Consider the following 19,241-nt stretch of genomic DNA (forward strand, 5'->3'; position numbering starts at 1 on the left):
GTAGTGTCCATGGCTGCTTTTGCACAATGGCAGAGCTGAGTAGCTGTGAGGGAGATACTATGGCATGCAGTATTGACCCACTTAGCATTGTAGAAAACAGATTTGCTGATGTCTCCCACCTCCTTCATTTCTCCAGCACAAAGTCCAGCTGTCTGGTCCCTGCCACCTAGCATGCACCTTGGCCCATCCTGACCCCTGAAGGAGCTTTGCCACACAGAGGGCAGCTTCTTAATGACTCAGGTTGAGAATTTGGACTTTGAACCTGGTTTGATTCTGGGTTAGCCCCTCACAAGCTGTGTTATCTTGGGCTACTTTGTGCCTCTAGAAAATGGAGGTGCCAGTAGTTGTTACCTACTAAGGTTTCGTACAGATGAATGTACATGTCACAAGTACAGTGCATGGCACAAATAAGCACTGTGTGTGTGACCTGTGTTGGGCCAGCAGAGGTCCTGCCCACTCTGTCTCCAGTGTGCTCCCTGTGGCTGTCCAAAGTCTGGACCAGAGCTGAGCACATGGTTTCTCACAGCACAGAGTACAACGATGGCTGTGCCCTGAATCCCACAGCATCTGTGGGTATAAGGGAGCAGGTAAATAGTTACTCCCTCCTTAGAAGGGTTCCTGCCTCAGTTTTGACAGAAGCAAACTTCTGTCACTTTTTTTTGACAGCTTTTCAAGGCAGAGGATCTGAGGCACAGAGGTAAACTGACTTGCCCAAGGTCCCACAGCTAGCATTTCTGAGCCCAGGTTTGTGTGATTCAGAGCTCAGGTTCTGCTCTGTCTGAAGCATCAGAACCCCAGCCTCTTGTGCCCATCTGATTCCATGGATATTTACAGGGATCTGGGCTGGGTGGCTGACATGGATAGAGAGCTCCTGCTCTGCCTACGGCCTCCACCCTTTCCCCAGCAGATCCCAGCCTTGCTGCCTGGCCCCTGAGAGGCCTTGGTGACCTCTGACTATACCCTCCCTCACCCCTTCTTTCACTTCAGCTGTCCCCCGAGGTGGCCTATGATGTGCTGAGCATGGCTGACATGTACCTGTTGCCGGGCCTAAAGCGACTGTGTGGCCGCAGCCTGGCCCAGCTGCTGGATGAGGACAGCGTGGTAGGCGTGTGGCGTGTGGCCAAACTCTTCCGCCTGGCCCGCCTCGAGGACCAGTGCACTGAGTACATGGCCAAGGTCATTGAGAAGGTGGGCTGGTGGGAGCTTCAGTGGGAGGGGGCAGACTTTGGTGGGTGGCGGCCAGCAGGCATGCCCTGAGCCAGCCTGTTCACAGCTGGTGGAGCGGGAAGACTTCGAGGAGGCTGTGAGGGAGGAAGCAGCAACTGTGGCTGCCCGGCAAGAGCAGGACTCCATTCCACTGGTGGATGACATCCGCTTCCACATAACCAGCAGGGTGCAGACCTACAGCAACATCGAGGAGATGCAGCAGCAGCTACGTGTGCTTGAGGACCTGCTGGTGTCCATTGGTTTGGACTGCTAACCACCACTGGGCCAGGGGCTCGCTGTGGACCACACATGTGTGGCCATCTGTGTGCTCTTTTTTTCCTCCAAGGCATTGTGGGTGGAAAAGGCTCAGTGGAGCTTCTTACCCTGCTCACCTAGGGATGAGCCTCATCCCCCAATGTACAAGCCAGTCTCCAAGGCCCTGGGGCTGGATACCACTCAGGGAAACCTGGGGTGGGTTTCTTGGCTTCCCTCTCCCAGCACCCCCACCCCACCCCACCTTGCCTCTCCAGGCTCTGGCTGCTTGCTTCCTAAAACCAAACCAGCTGGTTTCTCCTGGGCACGGAGACACCCGGAGAGTCTGTGCGGCAATAAAGCTTGACTACACTGCAGGAGCCTGAGCCTGGGTGGCAGGGGAGTTCTGGAGTTGGGACCCATCAGGGGAGGTTGGGTACCCAGCAGAGGTTCCTCAGGGGTTGGGGGGTAGCCTAGGTCTATAGGTCTTGAGTAGGCAACCCCTGTTTAACTGTAGGGGCCCTGAAATCTCTCGGATGGGCTTCTCATTCCCCTCCCCCCCATGGCGGGACTCCTCTCAGGGCATTGCTTTCCCCTGGGCTCCTCTTGGTAAAGTCGCACTGATCCACCTATGTGCTCTTGGGGGACTAGGGGAAAGTTTAGTGGGGAGAGCTGACTGAGGCCACAGAGGCTGCTTCCCGAACCTTAGACCAGGTAAGGACTGGTTTCGGAGCCATACATATTTCTAGCACTCGTTTTTGAGCATTTACTGTATACTAAAGGTTGTTCATAAAGCTATAGTATCTAACCCTCACTGCCCTGCATTTCACAGGGATGGGGACTGAGGCTTGGTCACAGACAGGACCAGAGGAGAAAGGCCCCAGCCAGCCTGGCAGCAGTTTGCTCTGCAGTCCCAGGATGAAGGTCAGGGAGGAGTGGGTATAGAGAAGTGAAAGCGAGGAAGAGGCCCACTGACCCCAGCCTGGGCCCAGTCTGGCTCCCTCCACTACCCATCCCACAAGCCACTGGCTATGTTGGGCCTCATTCTACGAGAGGGCTGAGGACCGAACCTCCATTTTCCTTTAGGCCAAGCTCCTCCTTGAGGAGGCCCTCCTGGCCTCCTACAGGGCTGTGACATTATTTGAGGAGGTCAGAGATGGCTTTCTCAGGATGCCCTTCAGGCCTACAGCTCCCCACACCCCCAGTTTGGGCCCTGAGGCCCAGGCAGTCAAACTCCAAGCCTCTGGGCTCCATTCTGCCCTGGGAATAGTGGGCTGAAATCAGAGTGGTGTGCACAGCCTTGAGGACTGTTCTTTCACAGGCTGAATGCAGGACATCTTGGTCTTCACTGCAGTTGTTTTGCTCCCCCTTCACACCTTTTCACTCTTAGTTATCATTTTCCAGAACTTTTGAAATCTTTTCCTTTCCCTCTCCAATGCATTTCATTTGTGTTGGTCTAGTGTGTTAGTTGCGTTGGGGAAAGCTATAAGGTCTGAATGACCAGGATGAGTGATTAGTTGAACAAATTTGCAGGCAGGTGGGGTGGGGGTGGGGGCCTTGCCCAGCTGGTGGCAAGTAATCCTGCTGGGTGCAGGGCAGTGTTTGTGCAAGGTTCTGGGAAACTGAAAGGGCCCAAGGTGAGACTGGAAGGGTCAGCATGTCCAGAGCTCAGGTCCAGGGCCAGAAGCCAGGAGTTCCCACCCTGGCTCTACCTCTTACAGCCTGTTCACTGCTCTGTACCTCAGTTTGGCTGTTTGCAAATTGGAGATGATTTCAATAGTGATTCCCTTCTTGCTTGGGGTGTTAAGTGAGTTACTGCTTGTGAAGGGCTCAGTGCAGCAGCGGTTTAGTGAGCCTGGTGAATTGTAAATGCTGGGCTCCACTGAGGGAGGTGTGAGCAAGGCGTGATGGGGCTGACTTTCATCTTTGAAAGTTCACTCTGGTTGCCCTGGGTACGCAGACAGGAAGGGTGAGGCCATACTAGTGACCCAAGAGTCATAGGTCCCACCTAAGACCACACACTAACCTTGCTTGTGCCAAGGTTTATAGTAAGAGATTTAAACATTAAAGACATTTTTTTAAAATTACTATGTAATTCTTTTAATAGATATCGGGGGGAAATGGACTAGTACATTAAGCATATCTTTCTTTATAGATGTTATTTGAAGTCATATAGAGTTTATTTTATAGCAGATTTTAGGTATGTTAAAGAAAAAAAAGTCTACAGCCATGCTAACCCTGAACAAGCTTGATCCTGTCTGATCTCGGAAGCTAAGCAGGGTTGGGCCTGGTTAGTACTTGGATGGGAGACCACCTAGGAAGACCAGGCGCTGTAGGTGTATAAAATAAAAAAATAAGGGATTGTAAGATGACGAGGTCCTTGTAATCTGTGAGGTCAACCAAGGGTTGCCTCGCCTAAAAAATAAAAAAAATAAAAAAATAAAAAGAAAAGCCACAGGTGTCACTCTTGCCAAAGCCCATGATATTGAATTCAGACTTAATACCTGATCTAATTGCAGTTTCAACCTCTCCCAGAAACATAATCATAATCCACCAGTCTGGGATTTTTTGGTCAAGCACCAGAATGGTAATCTGTCACATAAGCCATCTCTTTCCCCAATAGAAAGAAGAGGCAATCTACATGATTAAAAAATCCTTCCTGTTCTTTTCACCCAAAGAATAGATGTCTGAGTCAAAACAGTCTTTTCTTTCCCCAGTAACTCCCTTTCCCCACTTTTCTTCCTATAAAATCCCTCCATTTTGTAAACCTTCTCAGAGCGCCCTTCTAGATAGGAGGCTGTCATGAATCACTTAATAAAGACGATTAGATCTTCACATTTACTTGGTTGAATTTTGTTTTTAACAAGTAAAAACATAAGGGAGGGACTTTAAGGGAAAATACTATGGAGCTGATAAATCAGTGATTCACTTATAGAGCAAGAATGGTGATGTTACCAGGCCAAAGTTCATGTGCCTGATGCTTTGACAGGCGAAAACTCAAAACATCAGAGTTTGAAGTAAGGAAAGGCTTATTGATCGAGAAGGTGCCAACCTAGAAGATGGGAGACCTAATGGTGCTTCAGATTCATCTTGCTCACTGGACTAGGTTAAGGGTTTTTAAGAGACTAGGGGAAACAGGTATGTGGAAGTGCTGGTGGGGCAACTTTTAATTGGAGGACCTTGGAACTTGGCCATTTATAGTAAAGGGGCATCAACACCGGATCTTCCTGGAGAGAGACCTTTGGCTTTCTGGAAAGGTTCCAGTGTTCAAGTTCTGGTTATGTCCTGCTCCTTTAGTTCCATGGAGGAGGGAAGTGAAACTTTTTTCCTCGTGCAGCTGGAGGTCAAAGTTTCTGTCCTCTGCGCGTGCTTGGGCTGCATGACTTGCGGTTTCGGTCTGTTGTCCCCGAAAAGCAACTCAGTATCTCATTCAACAGAATAGTACCATTTTGAGCTGGTTCTGCCCTTGCAGTGAGGTGCTGCAGCCCAGAAGCATTGGGTCCAGAAGAGTCACAGTCCCCAAGACTGCTGTCCCCTCATCGTGCCACACTTCCCTTATTTTCATGGCTACTTTCAGTCTAAGATGGGGAAAGACTTTGTACGAAGGTGCCCAGTTCAGTGTTGCAAATAAACAGGAAAAAACGCAAATATCCTCTGAGTTGTAAATGCAGAAGGAAATTGTAGAATAGACATGGCTGTAAAGATGTCAGTGTGGTTTCTGTGTGCATAGGGAAATGCGGGCTCATTCAGGCTGCCTTGGTTGCGCCCCATAACCCTGGGCTCCGAAACAGAGGGCGTGGTCCCAGAAAGGAATGGAGAAGTGCTGGGTGAGAGGCAGAAGTTCATCTGACTTGTACGTAGTTTTCATAGTTTGGCTGTATTACTTTAAAATGAAAAAGCATATCTATCCCTCACATAACTCTAGTTCATTCCTGCCTCTAAGTATAAAACTGCTGAATGAAAAAATATTTTCATAAATTTTATTGGGAAATATATGCATTCTATCCCAACTCAAAATACCTCCATATTTTTCACATATGGAAAAACAGATTAATGAAACACTGACAAAATAAGCAACAATGGAAAAGAAAGAAACACAGCTTGTACATAAAATGTAGGGACAGCTTGTTGCACCCCCAAGAAAAGAAAAGGAGTAATGGTGGGATGGGACAGAGATCAGTAGCAGTGCTGTGCCAGGTCATAGTGAAATTGGAAGGAAAAAGAAAAACCAGATTGTATCTTTATTTAAAATATTATTTGGTTCATTGTGATTTTTTTGCATTAATTTTGATTTTAAAAATTGCAGTGTTATTTATATCGGTTACTAAGATTTTTGATATCTCTTTGCAATTTGTTTTGAGGTAAGTGCCTCGCTTTCCTCACTCTAGTTCTGGCCCTGACCCAAACAGTTGTTATGTGAGGTAAGTCTATAATAAAAAAATAAAATATTTTTTTACCCATCTTATAATGGTCTCCCCACCTGAAAAAAAAAAAAAAAATGAAAACTTTGTATCATGTGTTCTTTCCGCTACCTGAAGAACTCCTACATAGTCTTCAATGCCCCCTCTCACTGCAGCAGAATGAGGAACCCAAGACAGGGTGAGGCTGCCATCTGGCCACTGGCATCACAAAGTTAGGAGTGCCCTTGCCAGGCCTCTGGGCAGCCTTAGACTCTGGAGCAGACATTTTGAAGGCATAAAAATTTCTCACCTTGGGAAATGTCAATACCAGAGGCCTCAGAGGGAGGGACTTCTGAAAGAAAAGACCCTGGGGCTAACCCTTAGGCCTCAGAGTTTCTGCCTCTGAGCCAAGAAAACACCCTCAGGCAATACGTCCCTATCAGCCGGCTAAGATTTGAGAGCTGCACTGGCACTCTGCACCTGGGGCTTTGTCACCTGCCTTCCTTGTCTGGGAAGCAGCAGGATGCCCGGTACCTGAGTCCAGAGACTTGGGCTGGAACTCAGCATCTGGCTTTGAGCAAATCACAGAATCTCTCTCTCAGAGCCCCAGTTTTCTTAGTCTAAGTGGGAGCAACAACACCAAGCACCCAAAGCTGGTGTGAAAATTAAATAGGGGCAATGAGGAAGCTCCCAGCCAGTGTGGGGGTCAACCAATGTGAACTTCAATGTGAATTTCCATGCTCTCTTGGAAGATATAACAAGAAATTTGGGCAGATTTTGAAACCTTTCTTTAGGTGGAGAATAAAGAGGTTCTACAGAAAGTTAATCTCACAGGGTCATCTGATCATAAATTCCTAACTGGGCAGGTCATGGTGGGTAGTTATGCCCCAGGCATAGAACTTCTTTAGTGAAAGATTTTTAAGACAGCCCTGTCCATTGTTCTTGGACATTTAGGTTATATATCTTTGAGTTGCCAGAAGTAATATCCCTCGAAGGCATAACTTCCCTTAGGAAAGTGCACAATCTTGTTAACTATGCTGTAATCTAGTCCCTGCCTTGCTTTCTCTCACCTCCATGTAATCTTCCTTATGTTCTCTTGTAATTTTATGTACATAAAAGAAGGTGCAGAATTGTTATTCTCTGGAGCATTGGAAATCTTGCTCCTGGCATATGTTATCAGTCTGACTCAAACTCATAAAAATTCTCTAGAGGTTTGGATGTTTTTATATCTATAGAGCATTTTAGAGACACGTGTTCTTTACATTCTGTCCCAATTCCTTGGCCCTCAAACTTTGTTGGTCACCAAACCTTGTTGATTTTACCCTTTCAGTAGCTGCTGCTCCGTCTCCACTTTTCTGTCCTCACTGCCATAGTCCTAAGTCAGGGCCCTGCCTCCTTGCCGCCCATTCTCACTGCCCTGTTGGTTTCTTTCAGGCAGATACTGAGCCTGGGTCTCCCTCCAGGAAAGCCTCTACACACACTTCATTCCTGAGCACAACCCGCTGGCTGTTCCTGATACCTAAGCCGTTCTGCAGACACCTGACTCATATCCCAGCCTTCCTTGCCTCAGTTTCTAGATGTAAGCTGAAGTACTAGATGTGATCTCTGCTTTATTCCTTGAAAGGCACACACCTGCCCCTTCCCTTTCTTTTCCTCTAATTGGCTGGAATAAGGATGTGTGCAGGAGCTATTTTGAGCAGCCATTTTGGACTATGGGCTGGAAAGCTCATGCTTCAGGCTGAAGGTTCAGGAGAGTGGAATATGGCAGGAGAAAGAGGTAGGATGCCTCCTTCCTGCTAGCCTCCATCTTGGTCATGGCCATGTTCTTTATCTGAAGCCCCAGCCTGGCAGGTGCCCACCTATCACAGGGGCAGCTCTCTCTGTCCAGCAACACTCCCTCCAGTCAGGGCTGTCAGCTCCCCGCTGTGGCTGGTCCAGTGCTGCATCTGCCCCACAGGCTCCCTTCACTAGCCTATCCTTGGTTGGGTGCTGCTGAGGGTGCCCTAGGTTTCCTACAGCAGTCCTGAAAGTCCCAGTTCTAGGACCATCTTCCACCTCTAAGTCTTGCCTTGAGACCCCTTGGCTGCAGGCCCTGTGCGCCCCACTCCCACTTATCCCCTCACTCTCCCGCAGGGCTGCCTCTAGAAAACATGCTGGCATGCTGGGCTGGACCTACTGTGCGCTCTCTTCTTGCCCCTTTGCTGTTAGATGCTTGAATGGCAAGTTTGTGTCACGATGTCTTCATTTTGTGGGGCAGCCTCAGGGCCAGGCATAGTGCCTGGCAGGCACATCCTGGGTGCTCAGTGGGGAGGTTCTGATAGTCTCGAATGCTCACAAGGTACAAGGATGGCCAGGTTTGACTCAAGCTTAGAATTTGGTCAGGTATAAGTAGAAAAGGAGGACCTGGAGGGAGCAGACTGTCCTTCAGGTCTATAACTGTTGGAAGGACCTCTGCACAGAGGACAGAGCCAGGGCAGGGCCAGCTCCAGCCATGCTCCTATGTGTACGAGGCCCAGTGGAGAATGTCTGTGCGGGGCCTTTGCCCAGAAATACTTGAGAATTTCAAGACAACAATGTCAGAGCACTAAACAAAACATGGGGCCTTCTGAGTGTGGACTGCATGGTTTGCTCACATACAAAGTTAACCCTGCATTTATAACCCAGTGCCAAACTCAGTGCCTGGCCCAGACATGACATTCGTCCCTCCCTCTCCTACCCCTTCCCACTTTCTCTCTCCTTCCCTCCCTCACTGGACAGATGTTTTTCAAGGACCCCCTGGAAATCAGGCAGAGGTCTAATGTGAGGTGGCCAAGTCTGCAACATAACTGAATGCATGCAGTCCGCTCCTGGGGCAGAAGTCAAGTTCACAGATATGGGTTTGTATAAGATGACTGGCTCAGCCCAGTGCTGCTCAGTGCTGCTCTCTCTGCAGGGACTGTCATAGTTTCAGATCAGACAGACAGACAACACCATTCAGAAAACGTCTGGTTTATTAGGATTAGCTGTGGCATACATTGGTTTAATAGTTCTAAACTGATACGCGTATATCTACTAACAACATACACGTAGGGGTATGTCAGGCGGCAGTGACAATAGCAAACAGGTGAATTGCTTGGAAAATCATTGTGATCCTAATGGGTTTATGTTAGCAATGGCAAGTGAAAGAAAAGGTAGCTTGGGGCCTTGCCATGGAGTGCCAAGCAGAGCCAGGTAGGTGTTCAGAGCACCCTTTCATGTCCTTGCTATGAGCCCCAATGTCCCCCAGAAGCTGAGCAGGAAAGCTGGGGTCATCACTGGGTGGCAGGGAGGCTGCCCATCCACCCTCTATCCCTGCAAAGGAATGAGGCCTGGTGGGGTTAGGACTCCCACTGGCTGCTGGTGGCATCTTTGCCTAGAAAGATTTTCAGGGATAAAACCCATTTCTCTAATGGACCAGCATAACCTCTGGGTTACAGGGGAAGGTGGTGTGTTCACATCAGTACTTGGGCCTAGTATCCTGATTTATCTGAACTGCCAGTTGAGTGTGAGTTAGCTGCATCTCCAGAGTCTCCTCCCCGCCCAGCCATTTTCCTCCTCTCACATTTTCAAGGCCAGGCTGTGTGTGACCTAGCTTCCTTTCCAAACCCAGCTCTTCTGTTCCACTGCCATGGCACGACTTTGAAGCTCTGGATGGTAGCACAGGGCTGTCAACTTTGAGAATGAACTCAACTGGAGACTCACACAGTTTTCCTGGAGTACCCTAGGTAAGACTCCAGACACAGCTGATGTCTGGCTCCTACCCTTGCTCCTCATTCAGCTGGCAGGCGTGGCATGGTTCCTTCTCCTAGATTACGAGTCAGTCTCGGTTTAAAATATATATTTTTTTCTTTTAACATAGGTGATTCTTTAACTAGATATGTAAATGCGACTGAATTTATCTCTATAAGAGATTACATACACATAAATTCATGCATCCAAAATATTCTTGGTTAAACCATGTACCTGATAAGTAATTTGGGGAGTGGTGTTGCTGTCACATGCTTCTGGGAGAGGTGGGAGGGTGGGAGGCATGGGGACTTTGCGTGACCTGAGCTATCAGCTCCAGCAAGAATTCCAGGTCTGAGCTCAGTGTCTTGCAGGTTTGAAAGTTTGCAGTATAGTTTCTGCTTTTCCTTAGCTGAGGAGCACAAACTTTCACACAGCTGCCCAACTTCTGACAACAGGCACTGACCTTCTCTCTTAGTGCATTTCTTACATTTTTCTCCCTCAGAGAGAAACCAGAGGAATAAGATGGGACAATGGAAGAGGCTCTCTGTGGGAACCTGGGCCTTGCCCACCAAGGGGTGGGTGCCTGGGCAGTTTGCCTCTCCTGAGAGGCAGGGACAGGAGAACACAAGCTTTGGCCCTGGGCAAGCATGACTGGGCTGCCTGTTGGAGGGGGACCAGTTCCAGCTCTGCCATGATGTGGGCAGATCCCTGGAGGGAGGGTGGAGAGGCTCTCCTCTCCAGGGCCTAGAAAAATCTCCCGAAGAACAGGGTGTGGGTGAGGGGCTGCATTTCCACTGTGGAAGAAGAATGGGGGCCCCAACTCCTAGTGTCAGAGGCCCTGGCAGGAGAGTGGCTGCCTCTTCTACAGCCTGAGGCCCCTGCCTGCAGCTTCCATGGGGTTCAACACAGAGCAGGAGCCCCCCAACGGCCCTGTGTGCCTGTCCCTCTCCATGGTCATGGTTGTACTAAGGAGCTTCACGAGGTCACACTGTGTCCCATTGAGAGTGAAGGTATTCCCGTGGTGGGCAGTGATCTCCATTTATTGCTGGCTCTAAGTGAGGGCCATGGGCTGTCAGGGTTGGCACCTGAGAAAGGTTGGTCAGGTGCTGCGGGGCCTCGGCTGGGAAAAGTCAGCCCTGTCAGCCAGCCTCACCTGCCTATACTGCTGTGGCCTCAGGGCCACTGAGTTGAGACTCCCTTCTCCTGCCACCAGGGGTAGCTGTGCTATCAGCACTGAGCTCCCAGGGTGGCTGTGGGCCCAGGCTGGTGGAGACCAGAGAGAAGTCTGCTATCACCAATGCTGGTGCTCCAGGCCCTGCCTCCTGGAGGCTGTGCCTTGGCACCTTGAGCACAATCCTGTGCAGAAGTATCATCCAAGCCCCTTGGTCCTACCCACCCAAATAGTCTCTACGTTAGAGTATATGTTATATATTAGACATTTCCTTTTCAATACAATCATCCTCTCATAATGTCTTGGAAAAATTTGAGTCACACAAAGGCAGGCAACCCCTTAATACACAGCTCTCAGTGAGCAGCCTCAGGCTCCCTGGTGGGAAGGAAGCGGGAGTCTTCCGTCAGCTTCTGTCCCTGTGCCCCAAAGCCTAGCTCTTGCTGACAAGGAGCTGACAAGGATCATGGAGGGCTATGCATTCCGAGGGCACATGAGTCTGCCCAGGAAGCTGACGCCAGCTACTCCATCCCACCACAGCCAGAGAAAGGCCACAGAGTGAGGCTGGTGGGGAGGTGTGAGGGTGGGGATTGGAGAGGTGGGAAGGAGGGGATTCCTCCAATTATTGCGGCCAGGTGTCAGGGAACACCAGGAATTCCTGGAAACCTTGAGGGAGCTAGGAGAGGCAGGGCAGAGACTGCGCTCTGTTTTAAGGTCATTTCAACCCTGGAAAACTGCCTTTGACCCTTCTCTGTTTTAGCATAAAGTCTCTACCTTTTAAGATAGATCCAGTGATGGTCAGCATAACATAAGACAAGGATGTCTTTTTTTTTTTTCTTTAGTAAATTATGCTAGAGATTCCTCCAATTTGTGATTTTTTTTTTTTTGCAAGTCACATCTAAGAAGCCAGCTTCTGCCCTTCTTCTGCCCACTTCCCCAATTGTGGGACAGCTGCCCAGTCAGTGCCCTCAGGGTGGAGACCCTGTTCTCACTGCTGCTGTCCTTTGAGAGACCCACATGTTTATTTCATGGAAGACAGAGTTGGTTACTTCAGGAAGCTCTTTGTGGAGAACATGGTAGGCACCTTCGTAAATCTGTAATTAGATGAGACAGGAAATCAGGGCTACAGGAAGCAACAGGTGCAAGGAGGGAGGCCACGGGCAGCGGACAGAGTCCCCCAGACTCTTCTCATGCCCCTCTGGACTCCTGTCTTTCATGGTGCCAATGCTGTTTGATCAAATTAATTAAAATGTCCCAATATGTTCTAGCACTTCCTTTCTTAAATCAACACTCACCTTCTCTTTACTCTGCTTCTTTCTCCATCCGTGGACATGGTCGGTGCCTCCCTCAAAAAGGTGGTTTCTATTCCCTGTCTTCACTTCCTTGCCTTCCACTTGGACCTTAACTGATCCCAGTCTACTTCCACTCCCACCAACCCACAGCAACTGTTCTTGGTACAGGCTCCAAAGACATTCAGTCCCTGTAGCCAGGCAACATTTTTGCTCTCATATTGACTTTTAAGCATCAGTCAAAAGCTGTTAACTGTCTAGAAATACTCTCCTGTGTTTTCTTTCCATTCTTTTCTAAAATTTCCAGTGGACTCTCTAACAGGTACCTCAAAATGGAACTCCTGACATTCCCCACATCTGTGTCTTCCTGTGTCCCCCAGCTCAGGTAGGGTGGCACAGCCTCCTCACTGGTGTGGGCCCCAGCTCAGGATTCACCCTTCATCACTTGATCTCCCTACAGTCACTGTCTCTCCAGGTCCTGCCAGGCTGTCCCCTACCTTCGCTACCACCACCTCAGGCCAAGCTCATCCTCTTGGCCTGGGTGACAACAACATCCTCCCACCTGGTGTCCCTGTCTTCGCTCTTGTCTCCATGTGGCAGCTAGCGGATGCTTTGAGAACTGGAGTCAGAGTACGCTGTTCTCCAGCTCAGAATGCTCTGGTCACTTCCTTATTGAACTAAGAAAAAGTCTGGACTCCTCTTCTGCTTCCAGGCCCTCCCCTGTCATACACCGCCCTTACCCTGCTCAGCGCACTCCCACCACAAACGGTCTCCTGATTGCTTGCATACACCAAGAACTTTGTGACTCTGGTCTTTGAACTTGCCCTTCCCTTAGTCTGGAATGTTCTTCCACCCTTCTAGTCACTGTCACTCAGGCTTGCTGGCCCATCTGAAGTAGGTGCTTCGCCTCTTCTCTGGTTGCCCTTTCCCCACTCTCTGCTTAATTTGCTTTAGGGCACTGATCCTCTGCATCATCATCATCCTGTCTGGTTGTTTGTTGCTCATCTTGTTAGGACATAGACTACGTGGGAAGGTTGGGACTTTGCCTGTCTTGTTCTCCTGGTACAAAGTCAATGCCCAATGAAAACTTGGATTAAAAAAATAAATGAATGAATGGAGAGTGAATGGACAAATGAGCACTCTGCATGGCCTCCTTTTGTAGGGTCACCAAGGTTCCATGCCAGTGAAGGGCATGATCTTTGAGGTGCCTTCACCCAAACTGCAAAGTACCCATGGTGTTTTATACTCTCCAGCATTAAAAAGAGCCAGTTTTACTTTTTTCCTTTTTCTCCTCCTTTCTCCTTCATTGATGAGTCTATATCTGGTAGTGGTAAAGGCCAGGGCCTGCAATTCACAATAGTGTGACGGGAGCACTTGACAGTTTGCAAAGACATGAGAGTCTTTGTCAGCACAGTGAGGAACGGAGAGGGCCAGGGCATTCAGATCAGAGGGTGTGAGTTTGAATCCTGACCCCATTGTTCGGTAAGTGTGGCATCTGTAGTAAGTTGCCTCTTCTCTTTATAACTTAGCAGGAAATGGCCCTGGACTCGGGGCTTCCATGTGCCCACTGAACAGGCCACAGTGACATAGTCTGGGGACACATCCATTCATCAGGCTGTGGTCTCACAAAGTGACCACAAAGAGCCACCTTCAGAGTCAACTGTCACTTGACAGGTACACGGTAGGTGCTCTTCCTCCTTCCTATCCCCTCAGCTGGGGCTCTTGCCTGTTCAATCGGAAAAAACAAAAACAGGAATATCTGGACCCTAAAACCATATTTTCCATCTCGAAAGGCCCTCCAACTTAGTCTACTGTAGTGTGTGTGTCTGACAGGCTATGTGGCTAAGCCTCAGGTCCCACTCCCTCTACAGGACACGCTCTCGCAGATTCCCTTGCAGACCAGACCCTGCCATGTCCCACTGCACCTGTGCACTCAGAGCCCTTCGTGGTGGCAGCTGGTCCTCAGCTGCTGCTGCTGGTGCAGAGAACCAACCCGCGGGGAGGCTGGGCTGCCACACACCTTTGGACCTTGGACATGACAAAGCAGGAGACATGTTCTTAGAGACTTTCTTTGCCCAGCGCCCAGTTGTGGGTTTTTTTCTTGACCAGGACACCTTCTGAGTTTCTTCTTTTCAAGCTTGTTCATGCAAACAATCTGCTAATGGCCTGTGTGCTTGCTTAGAATTAACAGCCGCCTCTATTCCTGTTACTTATTTCCTAATAGAGCCAGGCTGGCCCCATCCTGAGACGCCTCGCCTGGGGATGGCTCTGGGAGTTCTGAGCAGATGCGCCCAAAGGAACCCCACCTTCCCTAACTAAGGGAAATGAGGGGGGCAGCTGTTCACCTTGAGTGTCTTGTCCTGGCTCTTGGCAGACTCCATAAGTAAGTAGGCCCCTTTGCTGTCGCACAGGCGGTCAGCAGAACCCTGGAGCAGCAGGAAGGGCAAAGTCAGCTTGGGGAGTGCCCGTTCCACTCGCGAGACAGCATTGAGCAGCTGGATTCCAAAGCACACTTTCAGTCCAGCCCGACAAATAAGGGGGTCCGTGTTATAAAGGTCAACCTGGAGAGAAAAAGAGAGAGGGTTCTACCAGTTCATGGGCAGAGGACTCCCCTATTTCCTGTTAGCTCTTCCTTCTGCTCTGGCCTGAAGAGCTGATTCTATATAGTCAGCTTGGTCTGGGGCACAGTTGCCAAGAGCCAGCAGTGTGGCCAGCCCCGTTTCATGACACAGACCTATACTACTTTCAATATCTCTCTTCGCAGGTTTTGTTCTGTGCATTCCACATTCATACATGTGCCTGTAGACAGTTTCAAGAATTAATTTACATATATTTTTATATAGGCAGCATCATATTCTTCACTTTGATTATTTCATTCAGGAATAGCTCTGAAGATGTTTTGGTGTTAGCCTGTGTGGATTCTGTTTTCTCGAAGTCTCTCTCTCCTGACTTGGTGTTCACCTGGTAGAAGTGAGTGAGGGGCATGCCTAAAATGCAGGGGCAATGGGGGCCATGCTGGAAGGCATGTAGTTAGTTCAAAGTGTCCCTGAGGCGCTTTGGCAGGGCACCACACCAGGGGTTTCAGGAGGAGTGAAGTCCAGGGCAGGTGTGGGCTATGGTGGGCTCCACCCTCCATGTTCTCTGGGCTGCAGGCAGCTGTCTGTCACTCTGACAGGGACACCTGCTGCCTCTCTAGGGGACATGCCCAGGGGCTGAGTCCTCCCTCCTCAATCATCAGTCTGCCTGGGCCCAACCTTTCATGAGATTACCCTGATGACCTATCCTTGTTCTCGTTGGCTTTACTCCTCCTGCCTCTAAGGAGACAGTGACTTGCCTGCTCACTGTGGCCCCAGATAGGGGACTGGTCCCACAAAATCTAGGTGAGAAGTCTCTAGAACTCTCTCGGGCCCATATGGGCAAATGTGAGACCACAACTCCCCTTCTTTCATTCCCTCATCTTTGCCAGTGGATTTTCGGCTAGTTGGAGAAGTGCCACATGGTGTTGGAACTGGGTAAGAGAGCAGAGGGACCACGGGAACAAGGACCGCAGGGATAGCTGGAAGGAAATGTGCTTCCAGCTGTCCCATGAGGCTACTGCTGTCCACGGAGTTCCAATCTGATTCTCCAAGGGTAGAGGCTACACCTCTCTTCTGTTACCACTCAACAGAGCCTAGGCCATAATTCCAGATTCATGTTAAGAGGAGACAGGCTATTCTGGGTCACCCCTGCCATTTCTGATTCCTCCCATTCTGGGCACCACGCAGGCAAACAAGACCGTTTGTAAAAAATAACCACATGAGATGGATTAGCCACTTCTTGCAGCGGAGCTGGTATGAATCCTACAGGGCCAGGCCATCTGTTTGGGGGCTGAGAAAAGACTGGCAGTGGAAGTACATGGGCAGTGCATGGTCACAGCAGTTGCTCATCCAGAGTCTGCAAGGAGCCTTGTTTGGGAAAAGAGCCCCGGGCTTAGAGTCTGTTGAGAACTGAGGCTCACAACAAAACAATGGCAACTGCAGCACCACTTGCTAAACACATACTTTATGCCTAACATGGTGCCAGGGCATCATGTGTACAATCTCATTTAGTGAAAAGAAATAAGAATAGCTAACATTTCTGAGCTCTTTCTTCCTATGTGCGTCTACCAAGTATTTAACCCAGTTAACCTTCATAACTTTCATAAGTACTCTGTCTGAGGAATGGCTCTCATTATCTCTGTTTTGCAGAGGAGGAACCTGGTTGTTATTCGTTACCTAGTTCCTGTTCTCCCCTATATAACCCTGGATGTTTCATTTAGAACAGAGCCACCCAGAATAAAGACTACATTTCCCAGTCTCCCTGGCAGTTAGGTGTGGCACCACATTCTGGGAAGTGAGGAATGGGAAGTGAGCAGCAGCACAGTGTGCACCCTCTGGTCAAGGCTTGTCTTCTTTCCCTCCTCCCACCTACCAGAACACAGGCAGTTGGAGTCCCATGACCGAGGGCTGCACTCCAGAAACAGCAAGCAACAAGATGAGCTGGAGCATGTGGGGCTGGTGACACTGAGGTCACTGTGCAGAGAAATAAGCTTCTTTCCTGCTTAAGTCCCTGTCACTGGGGTCTGGGTCTAGGCAGGCTGGTAGCCCTGCTAACGGCATTCCCTTCGATGACGCTGGGCCCTGATTGCAGGGGATGTGTCCTTATGAGTGCACAAGGCCAGAGCTCACTAGACCACCTCCTTCCTGAAGTGGTCTTCCACCTTGCCCTGCTGACCTGAAACATCCTGGCCACAGGAGGCCCCTTGGGGAGTCTGCTCTTGGGCTTAATTGCTCTGACAGCCAAAGTGGCTTTCTGTTCTTGGCTTCATTTTCCACTGATTACACAATGGCTGGTTCTGGGCCTGGGGAAGGAGCCAACAGATGTGTCGGGGAAAGGGCAAGACCCTGGTACGAGCCACGGCCAAGGTGGGAGGTGAGGGATAGAGGGAAAATGGGGTTTGGAGAGAAGAGGGAGGCCACACCTAGTGGGGAAACTGAGGCTCAGAGGGCCCAAACCCTTCCCTTAAGTAACCATTCTGGTACAATCATTGCGGCTTTTCTTTTTTTTGAGAACAAAGATATAAATTGACCAAAAGTCTTCTTTGCGGGGTGAGAATGTGTCCTGTTGCCCCCAGGAAAGAGGTGGACAGGGCTCTCTCTCCTTGACCAGGCCCCAGCCCAGACCATTGATCAACTAACAAGCCCATTCAAAACCAAAGCTGAAAATGTCAATGTTAAAAGATGACTTTCTGTACAATTCCATTTCTATGATGTTCTTGAAATGACGAAATTAGGAAAATGATGCATAGAAGCATGATTGTCAGGGGTGAGCAGGAGGAAGTGGGCATGCTATACAAGGGCAACATGAGAGATTTTTGTGGTGATGGGATGTTCTGTGGCTAGACTATACTGATATCAATTTCCTGGTTATGATATTGTCCTCTAGCTTTGTAAGATGTCAGCATTGGGGAGAACTGGGTAAAGGGCCCATGGGATCCCTCTGTATTATTTTTTCACAAATACATGTGAATCACAATTATCTGAAAACAAAAAGTTTACTTAAAAACATATAACAAAGATCCAGTCTTTGGCGCTATCTCTTGTAACCCCTCCACCCATTTTTTTTGGATCACAACTGTTCCTGCTAGCTGAGAACAGCATCTGTTGGGGACATGTCAGCTGGCGGCTGTGGGTCTGGGTGCAAGGGACCACATTTTTGCTGCAGATGACTGACCCCTGGGAATGCCTCTATTGGTTGAGACTGGAAATCTTTTTTTTGAGGGGAGGGTCAACCGATGATTTGAGGGAGACCAGAGAAGTGAGGAGCACCCAGCCATGATCTGGACAGGGCTTTTCTTTCCTAGACTCAGTGTGCTGCTTTGTGAAATGGGGCGATAGTGAAAGTGCCTCAGAGGACGCTAGGGAGATTCCATAAGATGATGTAGCCACAGTACCAAGCCCAGGGTCTGGACCTACAACAAGATTGATGATATGTGGTTGCATCTGAATCTCACACTGAGAACAAAGGGAAGAGAGCCACTTCACGACCTCTCGGAGGCCTCTCTGCCTCAGAGACGCCAAGCCACATGACCTTAGGTGAGGCCCTACTTCTGGGCTTCAGTTTTCCCACTAAGGGGACCTCGGGGGTTCCTCCTGGGTTTTAAGTTTCACAGGCTGTGAATGTTTTCCTGGCCTCCTGTACGTGTTTTAGCGATACTCTAGTATCTTCTCTGTTTTCTGAGGTTCTGAGAGCTCTCAACAGTGTTGAATTTGACAGGCAGGAACATGCCAACTGGGACTTCTGACTTTTGAACACTGTCTCTCTGTGCAAAAGAAACTTTGCCTTAAAGCACAGTAAATGTGTCTGCAATCCACAGCTGAGAGTTTTCTTAAACTTGGTTGAGCAAAATCTAGGCACCACCCCTACAGTCAAATCTTCTGACCTATGCTCTGCTACCTGCCTAAGGAAGAGAAAGCAAAGGTGAGTCCCGTGTACTCACAGGATAGCCAGGAGCTGTGGAGGTGGCACTCCTCAGAAAAGAAAAGCGTGGATCCCAGGTGAGGACCATAAACATCTAGGCCTGACACATAGTGAAATGACTTAGTGGGTCTCACAGGTTGCCATCCTTCACAGACTGCTAAAGGGGATGGGGCACCCTTCTGGGCACAGACAGACATGTGCCCTCCTCACATGACATTGTTTCCTACTTCGCAGAGAAATATAGCTCAGTAGGCCTAATCTCCTGCAGTTTCCCCTCAGGTATCTACATGTTTCTACAGCTATGTTCTCCTGACCCTCATTCTCTCCGGTCTCCTCCCTTTTCTTATGGAAGCCTCACCCTTCCACCTGTGCTTTGGAGCCCATTCCAGGATTCCTACCTCCTTCTCCATTGCTTAGCTCTTTCTTAATCCATCCATTTCATCACAGGGAAATTGGATAGCCTTCTCTGGCATAGTGGAAAGAGTACATAGCAACTCTACCCAAGTGATCTCTGTGAAACCTAGAAACCTATGGGAACTCTACAATGAATGGGCATGTCTTTGCAGAGACAATCTCTTCCATTCCCCACCTTTGTTTTGAATGGCAATTTGTTGTGGAAAGACTTGGATAATAGAAAATCTTCTCCTATGTACAGTGGTTTCTATTGCCATCTCAAGTGAG

At 49.2% G+C, this 19,241-nt stretch overlaps 1 protein-coding gene and 1 pseudogene across 3 annotated transcripts in view; one reads left to right on the forward strand and one right to left on the reverse strand.

The window, feature by feature from the left end:
• The first annotated feature begins 3,677 nt into the window (after window positions 1-3,677).
• On the forward strand, window positions 3,678-3,797 carry LOC112479400 (annotated as a pseudogene).
• Window positions 3,798-8,830: 5,033 nt separating this feature from the next.
• The window catches only part of MGLL (monoglyceride lipase), a 122,611-nt gene continuing 112,200 nt past the window's right edge, over window positions 8,831-19,241 (reverse strand). For all 3 annotated transcript variants that reach the window (XM_006911445.3, XM_006911444.3, XM_025046478.1), the window contains 2 exons: window positions 14,408-14,623; window positions 8,831-11,867 (listed from right to left, as the gene is read on the reverse strand). In XM_006911445.3, coding sequence (XP_006911507.1) covers window positions 11,742-11,867; window positions 14,408-14,623 — 342 coding nt within the window. In that variant the 3' untranslated portion in view covers window positions 8,831-11,741. The remainder of the gene's footprint in view (window positions 11,868-14,407; window positions 14,624-19,241) is intronic.

The sequence above is a fragment of the Pteropus alecto genome, unplaced genomic scaffold (assembly GCF_000325575.1).
Source record: "Pteropus alecto unplaced genomic scaffold, ASM32557v1 scaffold124, whole genome shotgun sequence".
Taxonomy (NCBI): Eukaryota; Metazoa; Chordata; class Mammalia; order Chiroptera; family Pteropodidae; genus Pteropus; species Pteropus alecto.